At 45.9% G+C, this 21473-nt stretch overlaps 1 protein-coding gene across 1 annotated transcript in view; it reads left to right on the top strand.

Annotated features, from left to right (window-relative positions):
- PARP8 (poly(ADP-ribose) polymerase family member 8) overlaps positions 1-21473 on the top strand; it is a 332674-nt gene that overhangs the window by 240483 nt on the left and 70718 nt on the right. The window contains exons 13-14 of the mRNA XM_075589057.1: positions 3330-3383; positions 3497-3592. Coding sequence (XP_075445172.1) covers positions 3330-3383; positions 3497-3592 — 150 coding nt within the window. The remainder of the gene's footprint in view (positions 1-3329; positions 3384-3496; positions 3593-21473) is intronic.

Consider the following 21473-nt stretch of genomic DNA (forward strand, 5'->3'; position numbering starts at 1 on the left):
GAGGACTTCCACTCTCGTACCTCTGGCACTATCTTATACCCTCTAATGATGTCTTCTTCGGGCGTACTCGCCAGGGAGAAGTACTGGCCGACCTCATCGCGGCCCGGATAACAGCATATTGCGTCATGTACTTCCCTCCCCCTGGTGAAATCTCCGTCAACCGTGCGGCGAGATTAAATAGGTCACCATATCTGTCTTGGGCTGGGACCCTACAGCACTCTTCCTTTAGTACCGGATGGATCTGTAAAAAAACCAGGGGTAGTTCGCTGGCCTCTTGTAGATAAGCTCGGATTACCGCCCGCACCACATCGGCGTTGGTCCCTAATATAATTAGAGAACTTTGATGTTCTTGGGGCTCGGGGCATATCAGAGCCTCCACTTCCATGGGGTGGGACTTGTTTGTGTTCAGTTGCAGTATGTCCAACTGTGCCTTCACTACATCGTCAATGGGATAGTCTTCATTGCTAAGACCTCACAGCTTCACCTTATCTGCCGACTGCATGGGCAGATGCTTCAGGTGCTGGTCGTAGAATGGTCGGTATACTGTATGATAGTTACTTGTGACCCGGTATCCAACAATGCAGAGGAATATATACCTTCCACGTGGATTGCTGCCGGTCCCACTCGACTGCAGGCGTCCGATTGGGGTGCTTCATCGGAGCAGGGCGCTTGAGCGCTCCCCATGGAGGTGGAGGGTTCTTCTGTCGGCTACACCGTGAGGGTCCGGACCCTAGGAGTGGATTTCTTGGGCTTAGGGCAGTCCCAAGAGTAGTGACCCTCCTGTCCACATTTGAAGCAGCTGTTGTTTTGGTTCATACCGGCCCTGAAGATAGGGGTTACTCTCCGGGGCAACCTGATGGCGGTGACAGGCGCCTTCCAAGGGGAATTGTCCTCGGCACTGTCTTCCTCCTTGTGCTTCGGGGCCGATGCCCCTTTGGACTCTACGGTTCGTGACTCCTTTGAGGAGGTTGCATGTCTCTCTCCTTTGGACGAGTCACAAGACTGCCCTGGGGTCTGAAACTGTAAGATTACCTCTTGGTCTTGGATTCGATCCATGTGGTCCTCATAGTTAGTAGGATTCTCTGTGGAGTGGTTACAGCAGATTCTAGCCACTTGGAACTGCTTGGTCCAATTGTCATCCAGCTCAGCCACACGGATTACCTTTTTGTTGATCATTGTCCACAGGGCCAGCTGCAGCCTTTCAAGGAACTCAGACAATTCCTCATGCTCCTTTTGCTTGAGCACATGAAACTGGGCCAGCAACGCAATGGGGTCGTCCTTCTTACCATAGGTCCTGGTTAAGGCCCGAATCAGATCTTGAGCCGGTGCGTCGGCATGGCACTCGTGGTAAAGTCGCACTATATTGGTAGCTGGGGGGCACAAACACTCTAATATTCGCTGCCTTTTTACAGCATCCATACATGTCCACTCTGGTAGTACTTGCACCGTATGGTCCCTCCATTCTTCAAAGTCTTCTTCTCCCAGCGGTGTGGGTCGCACCCCAGAGAAGGCATTTCGTTTGCGGTAGTGGTGGCCTTGTGCGGACTGCGTTAATGCCTCTACCAATTGGGGTACGGTTACTTCAAAGTCTGAGTTTCCCTTGGACAGACAACAGTGATATTCTGGCACTTGGCTGGTTGCCTGCGCAGGACTACTCGCATATTGACTGGGTGTAGATAACAGATGGGGAGTTTCGCCTTAGCGAGGTGCCTCTAGCATGGCACTTGGAGTGAAAGTTACCCTGGGTATGGTTAAGTCTGCCATAGGTGATGAACTCGTGGCTGGAGCGCTAGTTCTCCACTTCCATGGAATGTAGGAGAAGGTTGAAGCTTCCGCCTGATAGGGGACCTCTGGGGTGGAAGTTGGCAGGGGAGCTGGTAGCTCCGGGTATATGAGTGGGCAACCCGTGGGTGGGGCCTTCGGTAGATTTATGGCCTGAGGAGCATCTACCTCGCATATTTCTTGGCCCTGTGGCCAGTAGTAGGGCACTCAAACGGTATGTGGAGTCATACCGCCGACCTATGACCTGGATGTTGGCTAGGCCGGGGAATTGTCTCGTGATCACAGACGGTATTCTTGGGCGTGAGGGCGGGAACTCCTCCCACTGCGACCATGTGGTGCCAGTTGCTTGGAGAACACAAACATGGTTTTGCTCATTTTGCTACTGATGTGGGCAGGTCTGAATCTCAACAATGCTTCCAAATGTAGCTCCCTTTCCCCCGTGTCTAAGGGAAACTATGTGTGGTGCATTATCTGAGTGGCTCACAGGAGACCTTATCCTCCGCTGCAGGGAGCCTGGGGTGATTACTGTCGATCTGATGACAGTGCCTCCACCTGGGAGAGATCCAAGCGCAGTTGGATAACTCCTTCCCAGGAACACACAGTACAGTAAAGAATAATTATGCACACAGTGATATAACGGATTTGACATTGTGTGGAGGATTTTGAATCACCTATGAACTCTGGCAGCGGTTGGCGCTACTATATCTTTTTTCCCTGCACAGTGATATAACAACTGATCTTTACTGGTAACACATAACTGATAACACAAACCATACAGGCCTCACACGGCCATACCCCACACAGTGCCCCACTGTTCAACAACCACCTTATCCACACCCTGTTGAGGTTCCTCCAAAATACTTAGGTGCCCTGGGCACCTAACCACCTGATGTCCACAGAGCCAAGCCCACCACAAAGTATGTGGAGTAGTGCTACCCACAGAGTGTGTGTGTGGCCGTTGGTGCACTTGAAGAAGATGATACTTGCCCAGGTGCTCCAGCACCTTGTTACCACCGGCTGATGAAAGCATCCATCTGATCCAACGAAGACGTCAACCTCTGCGTAGGGTGAACTCCCATTGGAGTGTCTCACCTTTAAGAGTCTCTCAGTATAGATGGTGGTCTGATCCCAGACAACAGGCCGCAAGTCATCGCGCGACGTCTTCACGTAGCGGACCTTTGCTAGACTTAATTGAGGTACATTTGATAGATTACAGTAATCCAAATATATCATTTTGTCTGTGCATCATTAATGGTGACTATGAGCAGTGTTAATTTACTTTCTAGACTGTCAGTTACAGTAGATAGTGTAAGTTTTTTTTTTATGTTGAAAAGATAAGGCAGTTGACGTGTACATGATAATTTCCAATAAGGTATGCAGAGTATAATTAGTGTTTCTTATTCTATCAGGAAAACATAAGGTGTCTGAAGTGGCTAACCAAACTCAAGGTTGTGAATTCAGATACTGCAAGAGCATATCCTTGTATAATGGTATTGTCAAAAAAGCTAAATAGTAAAACTGCAATATGTTTATTGATTTTATTGCAGCCAAACAATGGTGCAAAAAGTGTTCCAGTGCGAGGCAATGGATTTCTTGTTCAGGTATGATATTACCAGTTGATTTCTAATGTGCTATTTCTAATGCGCTTCAATATACATCATAAGAATGTTGCTGAATGAATCCTGTAGGCAAATGTATTTGTTCTATTTTGCAGACCATAGAATTTGCTGAACAAAGAATACCTGTGCTGAATGAGTACTGTGTGGTTTGTGATGAACCCCATGTCTTTCAAAATGGACCAATGCTGAGGGTGAGTTTTCTATCTATTATCTATCCAGAATTCTGTTTTGTTGGATAATAAAAGTTATACAGTAGCAACCATTCACAGTATAATGTACAGTGAAGCAAAGAAACTCATTAGTGCATAAATGTGACTTCCACACGTCCAGAAAATATGCCTTCACCTGCAGTATTCTGACATGCCATGCAGTGAATGCACTGTGCACACAAGAATACTGTGTAATACATATATATGCAACCCTTTCAAATTTACCCATCACGGATCCAATACTGTGGTCCTGGTGCCTTGGGTAGAGTCTTTATTAATTCAAATTCCCCACAGATTACTGGGAGGGAGAAACAGGGCTTTCGCTGGAGAGGAAAGAGGATCCATTTATGTATATATATATATATATCAAACAAAATAGAGTAATGTACTGTATATGCACATACTGTATATTCCACATGGAGAAATAACTAGAAACACACCAGAGATACTTTTTAGCGACGCAGTTTTGCAGATGCAATTTTCTATAGATTATAGGATTTTTTTCTCACATTTCCTTCCACTACTTCTGAATATGTCAAACCGTGCAGTTTGGCACTGATAACTTCAGAGCTACAGAATAGCCCTAAAGTCTGCCAAATTTGGTTGGAAACTGGCAACAATGCAACACCTGTTTACATTTACTGAAATTATTAGCTGTATGAGATCTGGGGAAATTTGGGGAGGAAAATGCAAACAATTTAGCAAACAGTTGGAAAACTTTCACACACTCTCTAGTAGAGAGAAAGTCCAAAACTTGACCAATACTAGTAATGTAATTTTATGTTTCTATCACATGTAATCTCTCACTTTATTGAGTATCGGAATACCTATTTTCACTACTTTGGTTAATTTGTGATAAAGATTGCATATGACATCGAAATGCAAGGCCGTAGCCAAATTGTGTCTTGAAATGCTGTTGTTGCACAGTTTGAACGTACAAAAACTGATGAATAGAGCAAGATGCATTTCCATGCAATGTTGCCCTTTTTGTATGGAAAGACCATTATTGCAGTTCAATGAATGGCCCACAATGTGTATTTTACTTTATTTTTTTACTTATCTATTTTGAACATTGGTATTTCAGATACTGTATTACCTCGGGAAGGGACTGCCCATAGCAGCCCAAAAGGGGCTATTTGGGGCTATCGAAATGGCGGCTTTAAATGTCCCACGTCCAGCCAGCCAATAGGAAGCTGTGACATTATCCCTTGTGGTTTCCTATTGGCCCACATGACACGGGATATTTAAACAGCAGAGAGATACCAACACCCCTTTCCGAAGTAAGTGTCGTGGGAAGCAGGGGGTCCCCAGAGATGAAATTAATGCAGGTCAGTGCTTGAGAGCCCTGCTAAAACACTATTAAACAAAATAAAGGGTCGCTAGGAGTGAAGTAAAATGTGGCACAGAGACTCTTTTCTGCTGGAAGACACCTTACAGCCCATTGACTTGAATGGTGTCTTCCAGCACCTGAAGGTGCATTGTGGCAGAACATTGCTAAGTTAAATATGGCCCTTAGGCCGCGCTTGTGGCGACGCCCCGTGACGCCATGCTGCGGTCCCTGGAAAATCAAATTGAAGTGACTTCCACCAAAGAAGTCGCGCCGCTCCTATTATAAGTGCACGCAACGGCGTCAATACATTTGTTTTGACGCGACGTCACTGTCGCTGGCACTATAAGCGCGGCCTTAGTGTGCATTTGCAGTATCGTTACCCAGAATCTTAATTTGCAGTTTAATCACTATATAACGTGACAATGGGGAGAAAAGGTTCTAGGAACTTGTGGAAAACGTAGGAATGTACTTATAAGTTTCTTTCCTCTGTTCTATCATCCAAATGTAATGTGTTTAACCTTTTATAAAGCATTGTATGAATGCAAAAATAAGGTGAGTAAATTGTTAATATTTAAATACATCATTTTGAATATTGTTTATAATAAGTTAAAAAAAAATTGTTTGGATGTATTTGTCAGCTTCTTGTAAATTAATGAGAAAATAAAAATAGAGCATATAATGAGACTATTTATCTTATAACTATTAATTATTTTAGTACATTTTGGTCCATATTTACTAAGCTATTCTGCAAAATATCTTCCAGCACTGGAAGACATGCCAGTACTTAACGGTGTCTTATGAAATTGCGCTATTATCAACATAATTCTTTCTCACACGCACCGTGTTTCTCTCTATCATTTTGCATTGGGATTCTTCCTCACACGCACCTTGTTTCTCTCCTTATCATCTTGCATTGGGATTCTTTCTCACACGCACCTTGTTTCTCTCTATCATCGTGCATTGGGATTCTTTCTCACACGCACCTTGTTTCTCTCCTTATCATCCTGCATTGGGATTCTCTCTCACACGCACCTTGTTTCTCTCCTTATCATCGTGCATTGGGATTCTTTCTCACACGCAGCTTGGTTCTCTCCCCATAATTAATATAGTATTAGACTGAATAAGTACTAAAAAAAAAAAAAAACACTTCTCAGCATTGTATAATCTCATTGGATAAGAAATTAATCCTGAATATGAACATATTTTTATTTATGGGTATTCGGTTGAAAGTGGGTAAGCTGGTGTAATGGTTAGAGAACTTAGATTTTACATCACCCTAGGCCCTGGAAATATACTGTAGACATTCAAATATAGACACTCTATTCCTTGTCTCCCACCTTCCTACCTAACGCCTCATTGAATTTCCCATCCGTGTAGGAATAATTAGCTTTTGCAGCTTTAATAAACCAAACACCTAAAGGTTGGAACACACGGAAATAACTGACATTTAAAACAGCACTAAATATAAGTTTAATGAATTGAATATAAACTGCAGAGACACAGGATCATGCCCTCTTACGTATTTTTTTAAATCTCACCTGAACCGGTGGATCCCCTGAGCTAATTGGGGGTCCACTGTTGTAAGTGACCTTCCAGCTGTGGAGCGGCAAGCCTAGCAAAGACCCTGGGTCAACCGGGAAAATTGGGCAAATAATATGGCCGTCTGGGTCAGGGCTCACTCCAGCGACCAATAGGAAAGCCACGGCGTCATTAGCAGATTGTCACGATTTTCCATTGGTTACCGTGGAGGCCGTGCTTATAGACTTCTACTATGCTCGTTGTTTTTTGCGTGTGCCATAACCAGCAGAAAAATATAGAAATATCTTCACATCTGGGGAACCCTTGGACTTTGTGGGATTACCGATTAGCTCCGGGGGACCTCCTGGTTAAAATGAAATTTAAAAAAAAAGAAAAGAAAGGTCTCAGGTCGGATTACTGTTTTTAATATTTGACTATCTGGCAACGTATTTATTTGGGAGTAAATATGTATTAGATTATTATTATTATTATTATTATTATTATTATTATTATTATTATTATATATCACATTAATGTGTAGTGGTTTGATTTATTTCTGCTGATGCTCTCTATGAGAGTGGGATGAAATTGAATGTGTGTGATAAAATGGTTTGCCTACTGTATTACCCTTCCTTGATTTGGTCTGTGCTTTCTATTTTGAATACAAACGTTTAAGTCATACTTTAATTTCTTAACACTGCTGGAAAGTCTTTTTTACTTAAAAGTTTACCCTCAAAAAAAGCGCACACAAGGAAAAGAGAACAAAAAACTAAATAGTGTGATATTGTTAAAAAGCTAAATGTTCTATCTGGAAGTCTTTGTGTCAGTGCACTCACATTTCATTAAAGATAATCAAGCCTCAAGTACTTTTCCACCATATGTTGTGCTCTTCTCCAATGGATTTTCTTAAAAGAAAAAAATAGTGTACATAGCATAATACTGTATACAACTTATTATATATATATATATATATATATATATATATATTTATTTTTTAATGTTCCTCTGTATGTGTTCTGTTTTTTTAGCGCATGACTTTTACTTAACTGTTTTCTTCTTATTGTAATATGGAAAAAAAACATTACAATGCAATCTGTTTATTTTAATATTTTCAACAAAAGACAAAGATACACAATGCTACATCCAATTTGACAAAAGGCCTGGGGGGAATTCAGTATGGGCCTGGGTGGGGGGGTAAGTATGGGCCGGGGGGGGGGGGGGTAAGTATGGATGACTGACTGACTGTGTCACTGACTTCCTGGGTGGGTGACTGACTTCCTGGGTGGGTGGGTGACTGACTGCCTGGGTTGGGTGACTGACTGCCTGGGTTGGGTGACTGACTGCCTATTGGGTGGGTGACTGACTGCCTGGGTGGGATGACTGACTGCCTGGGTGGGTGTCTGACTGTCTGGGTGGGATGACTGACTGCCTGGGTGGGATGACTGACTGCCTGGGTGGGATGACTGACTGCCTGGGTAGGTGGGTGGGTGAGTGGGTTTGGGTGGGTGACTGCCTGAGTGGGATGACTGACTGCCTGGGTGGGTGAGTGACTGCCTGGGTGGGTGGGTGACAGACCTTGACCGGGTGGGTGCTGCTTCCTGCTTCCCTGCCCGCCAGACGCTTTGTCCTTTGTTTTTGTCTCCTTCCCTCCTGCCCCCGATCCCTGCGGCTGCTGCCAGGGGTGGGAGGTAGGCACAGTTGGGCACGGGAGGTAGGCTGGGGGGGGGGCGCGCGGGAGGTAGGCTGAAAAGGGGGGGCGAGACTGGTAAGCTAATTCCCGCAGGAGCATTTCCTCTCGGCCCCTGGTCCCCGCGGCTGCTGCCCATGGCAGGATACTGGCTCGTGGGAGCTGGGTTGGCGGGCGTGGGGGGAGCTGTGTTGGCAGGTGCGGGCTCGCCATGGTGCTTCCCCTTCATCCCATGTTGGGAGCTGCAGGGAGGGGGCCCACAGGCCGCACACCCTGCTTTCCCTGTGCATGCGCGCCGAGACGCATGCTCACCCTGTTGGCGGTCCTGTCTCTATGAGAGGTCCACCTCTCATTTGTATTAAGTGTTTGTTTTACTGCATTTATTTGATTGTGATTATATATTTGTTTTTTTAGAATTGCTTTTGTAGAAATGGTGCATTAGGATTATGAAACAGATAATTAACTAAATAGAATAGATGAGGAAACAATGGGTTATGGAGGTAGAATAGAGGCAAGTGCAAGTTTGACAAGCAGCGAGACACTCATAGTAAATACAGATAATACTAGAAAACGTCTAAAGACTAAATCAAGTTGGCACAGAAAGGAAGGAGAAGATAAGATAATAGTAAAGGCTGAAAAAAAACTTAAATGCATGCATGCTAATGCAAGAAGCCTGACAGATAAAATGGGGGAGCTTGAATTAATAGCAACAAGGGAGCAGTATGATATCATAGGCATTACTGCAACATGGTGGGATGAAACTCATGACTGGGCAGTTAATTTAGGGGGTTATTCCCTTTTTCAGAAGGATGGAGCAAATAGAAGAGGAGGTGGAGTATGTTTATATGTTAAACCGAATCTAAAACCTAATATAAGGAAAGATGTTTATGAAGGGAATGATGAAAATGTAGAGACCTTGTGGATAGAAATTAGCAGTGGAGGTAAAAGTTTTAAAAAAATGTTTGTAGGGATATGCTATAAACCACCAAATATCTGTGAGATTGAGGAAGCTAAAATAATTTTGCAAATAGAGAAGGCATCAAAACTGGGTCATGTTTGCATAATGGGGGATTTTAATTACCCAGACATAGACTGGGGCAATGAGATTAGCATTACAGCAAAAGGAAACAGGTTTTTGAGGGTGCTTAAAGACAATTATATGACCCAAATTATTGAGGAATCAACCAGGAGAGGGGCAATACTGGATTTGGTAATATCAAACAATGTAGAATTAATAGCAAATATTCAAGTCCTGGAACATTTGGACAACAGTGATCATAACATGGTCTCATTTGAAATAAATAATCAAAAAACAGATTACTTGGGTTCAACAAAGACCTTAAACTTTAGAAAGGCAGATAATAACTGAGGACTAATCTACAAGTAATATATTGGGATGATGCTTTTGCAGGGAAAATTTTAGAAGATAAATGGGCAGTCTTTAAAACATTGTTAGAAAAGCACACGCATCAGTGTATACCCTTGGGTAATAAGTACAAAAGAAATAAGTCAAAACCAATGTGGCTAAATAAACAGGTAGGGGAGGAAATGGAAAAGAAGAGGCAGGCGTTTAGATTCTTTGTCAGAAGGGACAGAGGCATCGGATCAGAATTATAAGGAATGTACAGATGCAGCGGCCGTTATTCGAACATATCACGCGTTGTATACCTCGTAATACCCATGTCATGGCGCGTCATTACCGCGTGTTGACTCGTTTTTATCGATGCAGAAAATTTCATTTTAGTGTTCTGGTTTCTAAAAACCTGCAAAATTGACACAGTACTGTACTGCACACATCACAATTGATATTTTCCTTTAATATTCAAGGACTCCATTTCCACAGGCTCAGTACCACAAGATTGGCGTAAAGCAGATGTGGTGCCTATATTTAAAAAAGGAGCTAGATCACAACCGGGAAATTACAGGCCTGTAAGCCTGACTTCAATAGTAGGGAAACTACTTGAAGGTTTAATACAGGATAATATTCAGGAATACCTAATGGAAAATAAAATTATTAGTAATAGTCAGCATGGATTTATGAAGGATAGATCTTGCCAAACTAACCTTATTTGTTTCTTTAAGTAGGAATCTAGACCAGGGTAATGCTGTTGATGTGGTCTACTTAGATTTTGCAAAGGCTTTTGATACAGTTTCCCACAAGAGGTTGGTGTACAAAATAAAGAAAGTTGGACTCAGTAATAATATATGCTCCTGGATTGAAAACTGGTTAAAGGACAGACAACAGAGGGTTGTCATAAATGGAACTTTTTCAGGTTGGGCTAAAGTCGTGAGTGGAGTACCTCAGGGATCGGTACAGGGACCCCTACTTTTTAACTTGTTTATTTATGACCTTGAGGTTGGGATCGAGAGCAAAGTCTCCATCTTTGCTGATGATACTAAATTGTGTAAGGTAATGGAATCAGAGCAGGATGTAATTTCTCTTCAGAAGGACTTGGAGAGACTGGAAACATGGACAGGTAATGGCAGATGAGGTTTAATACAGATAAATGTAAGGTTATGCATTTGGGATACAAGAATAAAAAGGTGACTTACAAATTAAATGGAGATATATTGGGGGAATCCTTGATGGAGAAGGATTTAGGAGTGCTTGTAGACAGCAGGCTTAGCAATAGTGCCCAATGTCATGCAGTAGCTGCAAAGGCAAACAAGATTTTATCTTGCATCAAACGGGCAATGGATGAAAGGGAAGTAAACATCATTATGCCCCTTTACAAAGATTTAGTAAGACCACACCTTGAATATTGAGTACAATTGTGGGCGCCACCACTTAGAAAAGACATTATGGAACTAGAGAGTGCAGAGAAGAGCCACCAAATGAATAAAGGGGATGGACAATCTGACTTATGAGGAGAGGCTAGCTAAATTCGGATGTATTTACATTAGAAAAGAGGCGTCTAAAAGGGTATATGATAACTATATACAAATATATTCGGGGACAATACAGGGAGCTTTCAAAAGAACTATTCATCCCAGGGGCAGTACAAAAGGACTCGAGGGCATCCCTTAAGGTTGGAGGAAAGGAGATTTCACCAGCAACAAAGGAAAGGGTTCTTTACAGTAAGGGCATTTAAAATGTGGAATTCATTACCCATGGAGACTGTGATGGCAGATATAATGGATTTGTTCAATAAAAGGGTGGACATCTTTTTGGAAAGGAAAGGTATACAGGGATATACCAAATAAGTAAAAATGGGAAGAATGTTGATCCAGGGAGTAATCTGATTGCCAATTCTTGGAGTCAGGAAGGAATTTATTTTTCCCTCTATGAGATATCATTGGATGATATAACGCTGTTTTGTTTTTTGTTTTTGCCTTCCTCTGGATCAATAAGTAAGTATAGATATAGGATAAAGTATCTGTTGTCTAAATTTAGCATAGGTTGAACTTGATGGATGTATCTTTTTTCACGGTGAACAACCTGATTTTGGGCTGGACACTCTTCACTTGTTTCTTTTTAACTCATATTAAATGTAAGTGTAATACTCTACATTAAGATGACATATAATTTCTGAAGAGAAATAGTTTGCTTCATTGTACTGTGTATATATGCTTTGTTTTTTGTTGAGAAAAACATGTGGGAATCCACTGGAGAAGAGCACAATTCACTGTGAAGAATCTCTGAAAACTTACTGATCACCAATTTAATGTGATTGCACTAATATAGAGATATTGTAGGAAAAGATAGTATACAGTATTATGCTATGTACACCATTTTGAGGAAATCCATTGGAGACGAGCGCAACAGGCGGTGGAAAAGTACTGAATGCTGATTATCTTTTATAAAATACTAGGTTGGATCAGTTCTCACTAAAATAGAAAAGGACAAAGAATAGAGAAAAAATACACGTGTTCCTGTTGGTATCAATTAGGTTCCTACTTTAAAGCGTACTGCAGTATTAAGGGATACCTTTTTTATTTGGACTAACAATAGATATTATAAGACAAGCGTTTGAGATTTATCTCATCCTCAGGTCAGCAATACTGATTTACAACGATTTCATGAATTTAACACAGATGTAAAAGAAGAAAAACAAGCTTGCCATCTAAGGCAGATGATGCAGAGAAGAAATAAACAGGCAGGGTAATAAATGGATGAAAGGGACAGTGAGACAGGAACATATTGTACATTAGCAATGTGCAGGGGGGTGGGGATGCAGGGGGGAGAGGGGGTTCATTGTAAAATTCAGAGAGGCAGGGAGAAACATTACAAAAAAATTACTGTATGTTAGTGGGTTTAGTCCCCAAAAAACGGTATCACCTAATACTGTACTCATTTACTCTGCACTATCGCAACTGACTGGCTATTTCTACCTAAAGCTTTAAAGCGTCAATCCAAGCTGGCCGTTTTCCCCCCTGAACTCCGTTGATTTCAGCTCTGGGGACCTCCTGCTTCCGGAGATACCTCTGTAGGGGGTGCCGATCACCCCATCTCTCCTCCCTTCTTAGAGAAAGAAGACATAGGCTAAATAGTAAGATAGAAGAAAATATATGTAGAAGAAACAATGGAAGCCCATGAGAAGAATCCCAAATAATTTTATATACTATGTTATTCTAGCGGTATGTACTGTACATGTATGTATCGACATTTTGTAGGCTATGTACAGTGATTGTAGAGTGCAATATTTACAAGAAACAATAAATAAGTATGTATTAAATATATGCATATTAAAATGCTCTCACCATTTTCTTTTTTCAAGATAAATATAGCATAAAGAGCTTTCCCATTGATATAATGGAATTAGGTTCAGCTGAAATCAAGGCCAGAACCATTATGTACAGTATTGCTAGTGTTTTGACTAACTTCTATGTCAGTGATTTTCAACCGGGGTTCCGCGAGCACCCGGGTCCTCGGCCGCCAGGGGGGTGACAGCTGGAACAACTCTCCCAGCTGTCCCAGGCCTGGCGGCACGGCGGCTCCCCCACATAACAATGACACGGCAGCAGCAGCCACCCAGTTTCTGCTCTTTCCTCTCCCTGCCCCTGCCGTCAACTTCCAGCTGACAGGAGGAAGAGGAAGCAGCAGGAGAGCCGGCTCCTTTAAAGAGGCAGTGTGTGTGTGGCTGTGTGGGGGATTGTGTGGGAGACTGTGTGTGTGGAGGAGGGGAGGAAAGAGTGTGTATCTTTGTGGGTGTGATGGGGAGAGTGCCTGTGTGGGGGAGGGGGAGAGGGAGTGTGTGTGTGTGTGTGTGTGTGTGTGTGTGTGTGTGTGTGTGTGTGTGTGTGTGTGTGTGTGTGTGTGTGTGTGTGTGTGTGTGTGTGTGTGTGTGTAGGGGAGAGAGAGGGTGTCTGTGTGGGGGAGAGAGAGACTGTCTGTGTGTGTCTGTTTAGGGGAGAGAGAGGGTATCTGTGTGTGTGTGGGAGAGAGTGTATGTCTTTGTGGGGGAGAGAGTGTGTGTCTGTGTGGGGGAGAGAGAGGGAGTATGTGTGTGTGTGTGTGTGTGTGTGTGTGTGTGTCTGTGTGGGGGAGGTGGAGAGAGTGTGTGTCTGTGTGTGGGGGAAAGAGAGAGAGTGAGTGTGTGTCGGATGGGGACAGAGTGTGTGTCTGGGTGTGGGGGAGGGGGAAAGAGAGTGGGGGATAGAGTGTGTGTCTGTTTGTATGGGGGGGAGATAGACTGTGTATTTGTGTGTGAGGGATAGTGTATGAGAGAAGGGGAGTGTGTGTGTGTGTGTGTGTGTGTGTGTGTGTGTGTGTGTGTGTGTGTGTGTGTGTGTGTGTGTGTGTGTGTGTGTGTGTGTGAGAGTGGTGTGTTTGTGTGTAAGTGAGAGGGGAAGATTGTGTGTGTATAGAGAAGAGAGGTGGAGAAAGTGTGGGGGAGAGGGAGCGTGAGGGGGGGAAAGGGACAAGGGGGGGGCAATGTTTGGGGTTCCCCAGAATTTTGCAATCTAATTCTATGGTTCCCTAACTCTGGTCTATGTGCACAAATCCTTAGTCTTAGTAAGGTTTCAAGTGAATGGGTCACACTGCATAGAACCGCTTAGTATATCCCAGACTTCCTCGCAATAATAGCATGTGGTGACACTGTAGCTTTTATTGAAACATTGTCTGGGATTCCCTTAGCTGCAAGGTGGGGTGAATCACCCTGATCCAGAGTTAACTGCCATTCAACCTCACTTCAAGGAATTCAGGAGCTTTAGGCGTAGGACACCCATGACTGCTGTGCTCTTCTACCCACAGGTAGTTCCTGAGTGGGTTACTGTCACGGGAGACGCGCTTAATAACACATTTATATTTCGTGGGTCCTGATTGAGCAGAACAGGTTGAGCAAAATAAACTGAGATTTATTCCCTTGATAGGCAAAACACACGACAACTGTAGAATAAACTTAATAATTACACTCACGGGTAGAGAAATAGAGGATAATGTCCAGAAAGATGCAAAGCACCAGAAGATTGTCCTTTAAAATGTAGTCCATTTGCAAATTGCCAAATAAATAGCCCCAGTCCAATCCTTCTGTGAATGGGCAAAGTCTTTTCTGGTTCTCTGGGATTTGCTGGAATCCCCGGGGCTAACGAAATCCTGAAGCAGGGCAAGTTTCCTTGTTGCGATGTTTTTAACCCCTTGCGTTCTGGAATCGTAGCCGCTGTACTTAGGTCTTATCCGCTTGAAGAAATCAGGTAACAGCAACAACAAAAACAGGAATCACCAGGAATGAGGGGTACAGGCCTTTTTAAGGACAAGGGCCTGTGGAGGGTTACATTAGCCTCATCCCATTGGCAAGGAATTATCTTCCTCCTATCAGAACCTGCCAGGTCACATGGGCAAATCCTACAGCCAGCTCAGGTATCTCTGAGCATGCTCAGTAAGCAGCTTGGTAGCACTGCTAAGTAAAAAGGGGCCACTCATTTCTGGGGACGCAATGTCTGCAGTTTGGGTCCCGAGGTGTGAAATATCCAGGCTGAGTAACAGGATCTGCTACTCAGAAACATCCTGATTAAGTGACACTTTACGAATCTGGGATCTTTCATCCCAACAGGGGGCTCCTGTATGCATAACATTTGGTCCTTACTGCCTTACAAAGGCAGGCAGACAAAAAAATAGCAGCCTGCCTGTACATTTTAAAACAGGAACAGAAAGGCACTTCACTGCAGGTAGAGATTAGCCTGCAAAATGGGGACAGCCATGCATATAGAATTAACCCCTTCATCCCCAACGCGAAATAGGGGTAACCAGCTGAGCCCACTGCCTTTATTAATGCGCTGATTACCCCCATTTTCGCCACATCTCCCCCACTCAAAGCCCAAGGTTTGCCCTGGCCACCTCCTCTGGTGGTTGGGCTGACCTGAGGGTTTTTGAAGTCATTAGGTCTTGGGGATTGTCCTGCCGGGAGAGGCCATCAGCGTTCCCATGCTCACTGCCTTTCTTATGCTGAATGGTGAAGTCACATTCTTGCAAGGCAAGGCTCCAGCGCAAGAGCTTGGTATTCTATCCCGACACCCTCTGCAACCAACTTAGGGGGTTACGGTCAGTGATAACAGTGAAGTGTCTGCCATAGAGATAAGGCTGTAACTTCTTGAGAGCCCATACTATGGCCAGACACTCCTTCTCAATAGTGGCATATGCTCCTTCTCTGGGTAGCCGCTTGCGGCCCAGAAACATCATTGGAGGTTCCCTGACCTCCTCCCCCACCTGGCTGAGCACAGCACCAATGCCAAAGTCTGAGGCATCAGTCTGCTCCAGAAACTTGTTGGAATAATCTGGAGCGGCAAGGATGGGTGCAGTCTTCAAAGCCTGAAATGCTTTTTCCCAGGCTGGAGACCAGACTACCAGCACAGACTGTCGCTTCTGGGTCAAGTCAGTCCGGGGTGATGCAATGGCACTATACTGGGGAACAAACTTTCTGTAGTAGCCTGCAGTGCCTAGAAACGCCATGACCTGCTTCTTGGTTTTGGGAGTGGGCCACTGCACTACTGCCTCTACCTTAGCTGGTTCTGGCTTGAGGTGCCCTCCACCCACCCTATGCCCTAGGTATAAGACTTCAGCCATCCCTACTAAGCACTTGGTGGGTTTTAAGGCGAGACCTGCCTCCCTAATCCTGGCTAGCACCGCAGCTACATGAAGTAAGTGGGATTCCCAGGAGTTACTGAACACAGCAACATCCTCCAGATAAGCCCTTGCAAACCCTTGCATGCCCTCTAGCAAACAATTGACCAGGCATTGGAAGGTAGCCGGTGCATTCTTCATTCCAAATGGCATCACTAAGAGCTCATAGAGGCCACTTGGGGTGATGAAAGCCGAATTCTCCTTAGCCTCCTGGGTCAAAGGGATCAGCCAGTACCCTTTACGGAAATCCCTGGTGGTCAGATACCTTGCCCCCGCGAGTTCATCCAGCAACTCATCCATGCGGGACATGGGGTAGGCATCTGAAACCGTCCCTGCATTGAGCTGCCGGTAGTCCACATAGAACCAGGTGGTCCCATCCTTCTTAGGCACTAGGACTACCGGACAAGCCCAAGGGCTCTGGGATGGTACAATTACCCCTAGGGCCAGCATCTCCTCCACCTCCCTCTCTATACTGCCCTTCACCTCTGCTGACACTCTATAAGCATGCTTATGCAGAGGTCTCAGATCCCCTGTAAGCACTGGGTGCTCAGTGATGTGTGTCCTCCCTGGCTTGTCCATGAACAGAGCCCTATACTGCTCTAGCATAGCCCTGGCATCTGCCCTCTGCCTGACACTCAGCTGAGACCCTATCTCAACCTGCTCTATGGTACCTCCCTGCCTAGCTTCCCCTAGGAGATCTGGCAGAGCTATGTCCTTCTTGAGCATATTGATGTGATAGACTTTGGTCGTCCCTGTCTCCCTAACGCTGGCTAGCACTGCTGCTACCTGTCCTGGAGACAAACCACAGATCTGCCTGAAGCCAACTATCCTCTCCCTGTATGTCCTCACATACCTCTGCACTCTCTCTACTGCCCTCCTGACCAGGCGGTGAGAGGTAGCCAGAGCATTCCTCATCCTGAATGGCACCCTGAAAATCTCACAATGGCCATTCTGAAGGCTGCCCCATTGCCTTCCACTCTACACTGTCTGCCACCTCTGCTGATACTCCATAGTTATTCTTATGCAGAGGATGCAGATCACCTGGGAGCACAGGCTCATCTGTACTATGTGCCCTGCCCAGCTTGTCTGAGAACAGGACTCTGCTCTACCCTAGCCCCGACTTCTGCCCCTGCCTGCCTACCTCCCCGGGCCCCTAGCTCAACTAGGACCCCCCTAGGAAACCCTATCCTACCTAAGAGGCCTGGCACTGCCTGAGCTACTTCCTGAAACATGTTCCCCATTCCTGGTAACAGGTTCAGGAGCATCTGCACATAATCACCCGCTTTACCCTCTGGCTGGCATGCGTCCCAGGGGTGGCCAAAGTCTGCCACTGCCCCTGCGGCCTCTGGCCAGAAGTAAGGCTGCAACAGCTGGGTTCTCATGTGAGTGACCCCCTGATGCCCCACTAGTGAACTGGGGAAGGCTACCTGCAACACTTGCTGCCTACCCTCCCTGAGTCCCACTAACCGTCTTCTACCTGTCCAGCCCCTGGCTAACCCGGTAGAACCTGGCTCCCTACCCGAGAGCCCGCGGTGCCACAGCCCGTGGTCTGACTCCCCACTTTCCCAGGACTCGGACGCCCGCAGTCCCATACCTTCTAAGCTGGGGTCAGCTTTCACCGCATCCCTATCTGCTGTCCCTAATTCTAACCACCCACCCCTAGTCTCTAAGTCAGGGGTAACAGGGACAGGTAAAGGGAACAGTAAGTCAGTCACTGGTCGCGACTCAGTAGTCTGGCTTACCTGTCTGGTCTCCGCAGAGGCCGCTGGAACCGTTGGTACCAAATGCAGGGGGACAGAGGTTGATTCTGCTGTGATTCCTGATGACAGGCTCTTAGGAATCGCCGCAACAGCAGGCAATTCCGCAGCAACCACACAGATCACAGGCTCCAGGTTATTGGTAAGGCGCACCTCAGCAGTTTCCCTGGACAAAACCCCCACCTCCCTCATGCCATGATTGGCACCCCCATCCAAAATGATCTGGGCACCCTGTAAGGACCGCAGCCCTCCATCAGGCATGGTTCTTTGCATCCCGGTGCCCGGGAGCAAATCTTCTGGCTGCACCAGAATAACAGCAGCACCCAAATCTGGCAAGCTCCCTGCTTGCCGGTCACCCAAGGTAACCCTCCGTGGGTGCCTGCTCAGGACATCAGCAGGCTGCATCTCGACTGATGCACTTGGACATCCTTTGCTCACTGCTGCTGGCTCTGAGGTGACAAAAGCAGCATCTGCCTGGGACATCCCTCTTGGTTGTGGCTCCATGGCTGTGCTCTGTTCCTCTGTGTGGGCCAGCCCAAGCTGGGTTGCTGGCCCTGCAGCTTGTGAACGTTGCCCCGGATGGGGTCCCCCAGACCGCTCACGGTCCGGGCAATGTGGCCGGATGTGGCCCACCTTGTGGCAATGATAGCACTGTCTCTCAAGCTTGGACTCCCCAGTATAGGACGTGTCGCGGCCCACTGTATGTTTGGGAGTCCGCTGAGGTGCAGACTGGTCCCCCCTAGCCGGAATGGCTGCCTCTCTGGGGACTGCTGCGTTGCTCACCAAGGCTATGCTGGTTACATCTTCATTTGCTGGCTCTGCTGCGTCCACAGCAGTTACTCTGGGAACGTCCTGTTCCCCGCTGACCAGGTGGGAGTGAGGGGGCCTTCCAAGCGCTGTCGACAGGAGCTCGAGTCGCTGTTCATAGCTAAGCCCTTCTCCCCAGGTGGTGAGGAGTGCAATGAGTCCAGAGGTAGCAAGTCCGGCCGCCGCAGCGACGGATCCATCTGCACCCCTTGGCCCCACGCCACCCTCTTCCAGGCGGTCACTGACATCTGCGCTCCGGGCTGAGTACTGTCTGCTGGCGGGGCCATGCTGTCCTCATATTCTTCTAAATCATCCTCCAGCTGACTCTTTGAACGACCGTCTGTCGTGAACCCATACCCCACACATCTCTCCACTATCTGCGCCCGGTTCCAGGTACAAAACCTTCGTGAGCGTGGACTCATGGTGCCACAGGGGTATAGGTCCAGAGACCAGCGAATTATCTCGTGCTTCTTTGGAAGTGTGTGTAAGTTGCCACTTGTCTGAGGAGCTTGCAATCTACAAGGTCCACACTATATTACAGAACACTTCAATATAGGCTCAATCAGTATCCCACCGCTGCCACCAGTTTTAAACGCTTGTCACGGGAGACGCGCTTAATAACACATTTATATTTCGTGGGTCCTGATTGAGCAGAACAGGTTGAGCAAAATAAACTGAGATTTATTCCCTTGATAGGCAAACACACGACAACTGCAGAATAAACTTAATAATTACACTCACGGGTAGAGAAACAGAGGATAATGTCCAGAAAGATGCAAAGCACCAGAAGATTGTCCTTTAAAATGTAGTCCATTTGCAAATTGCCAAATAAATAGCCCCAGTCCAATCCTTCTGTGAATGGGCAAAGTCTTTTCTGGTTCTCTGGGATTTGCTGGAATCCCCGGGGCTAACGAAATCCTGAAGCAGGGCAAGTTTCCTTGTTGCGATGTTTTTAACCCCTTGCGTTCTGGAATCGTAGCCGCTGTACTTTGGTCTTATCCGCTTGAAGAAATCAGGTAACAGCAACAACAAAAACAGGAATCACCAGGAATGAGGGGTACAGGCCTTTTTAAGGACAAGGGCCTGTGGAGGGTTACATTAGCCTCATCCCATTGGCAAGGAATTATCTTTCTCCTATCAGAACCTGCCAGGTCACATGGGCAAATCCTACAGCCAGCTCAGGTATCTCTGAGCATGCTCAGTAAGCAGCTTGGTAGCACTGCTAAGTAAAAAGGGGCCACTCATTTCTGGGGACGCAATGTCTGCAGTTTGGGTCCCGAGGTGTGAAATATCCAGGCTGAGTAACAGGATCTGCTACTCAGAAACATCCTGATTAAGTGACACTTTACGAATCTGGGATCTTTCATCCAAATAGGGGGCTCCTGTATGCATAACATTTGGTCCTTACTGCCTTACAAAGGCAGGCAGACAAAAAAATAGCAGCCTGCCTGTACATTTTAAAACAGGAACAGAAAGGCACTTCACTGCAGGTAGAGATTAGCCTGCAAAATGGGGACAGCCATGCATATAGAATTAACCCCTTCATCCCCAACGCGAAATAGGGGTAACCAGCTGAGCCCACTGCCTTTATTAATGCGCTGATTACCCCCATTTTCGCCGCAGTGACTCTAAGCGGTTAAGGCTAGGGGCCTCAGGAACGGGAGGGGGGAGCAGTATTCAGAAGGGTATGTAGCCAGGAGTTAGGGGGTGGCACCCTCCTCTTACTTCTGGCAGCTTTCTGAGTTGTGCTTTGTGGCACACACCCCCAAGAAGGTTGTGGGGAACATGTGGCTCACAGAGCTTGTTGGCAGTGTTGTAGTTGACAGATGAGGAGAAAGCAAGAGTATCTTTCTGACCATGGGCTGATTGGTGATTAATGCAGGGCTCCAGGGGGCAGCTAAGTAAGGGCAGTGGGCCAGGAGGGCAAGAGCTAATTGTTGTTTGGGGGTGATGGAGATACAAAAGCATTAACATACATATTCTGTACAGTATTGGCATCATTTGGGGAGGGGTACTTTTAGTTCCAGCTCCTGGGGCACTTGTTAATGCAAGTTCAGGCTGGCAGCATTAATCATGCATTTGAGGGATCTTCAGTGCAGTTTGATTAGCTGAAGGCATTTCTAAAGGCATATTGGGTATGTTTTTAGGAGCCCCCTGTTGTAATTTGCAGATAACACAGGATAATAGATAGGTCAGACTGTGTACTGCTCAGATTGCAGCTGCTAACAGGTCAGCTCTTTCTCTGCTGCTACAATCACACTCTTCATCCATTAAATGTCATGCTTAGAAAGTGTTTTTTTCGCACAAATATTTCTTCATATTCATGGAAAGGGAAAGGTGTTGAAGCTTTAAGCAAACTAAAGCAATTTCTTCAAAATATCAAACCGAGTGCTGGTGCCAGAATGCCCGTAGAATGCCTCTTCTTTATTCATTTAAGTTGCTATATTGTAATGGCTGATTTGAAGTTGGGGCTGGGGGGTAACTTTAGGGTGCGTCCATAGACACTGCAGCCATGCGGTGGCGCACGGAGGCTGAGGGAAAGCGGGTGCATTCCCTGGTCTTAGTAAGCACGCCATCCGGGGGCGTGTCTATGGGGGCAGGTCCAGGGACGTCACAGAGCTGCTTCGCCCTCATTGGGCGAACCGCTCACGTGACCGCCCTGTCGCGCAAGAAATCAGTTTTGACTGATTTCACGCGCATCG

Source organism: Ascaphus truei, chromosome 1 (genome assembly GCF_040206685.1).
Source record: "Ascaphus truei isolate aAscTru1 chromosome 1, aAscTru1.hap1, whole genome shotgun sequence".
Classification (NCBI taxonomy): domain Eukaryota; kingdom Metazoa; phylum Chordata; class Amphibia; order Anura; family Ascaphidae; genus Ascaphus; species Ascaphus truei.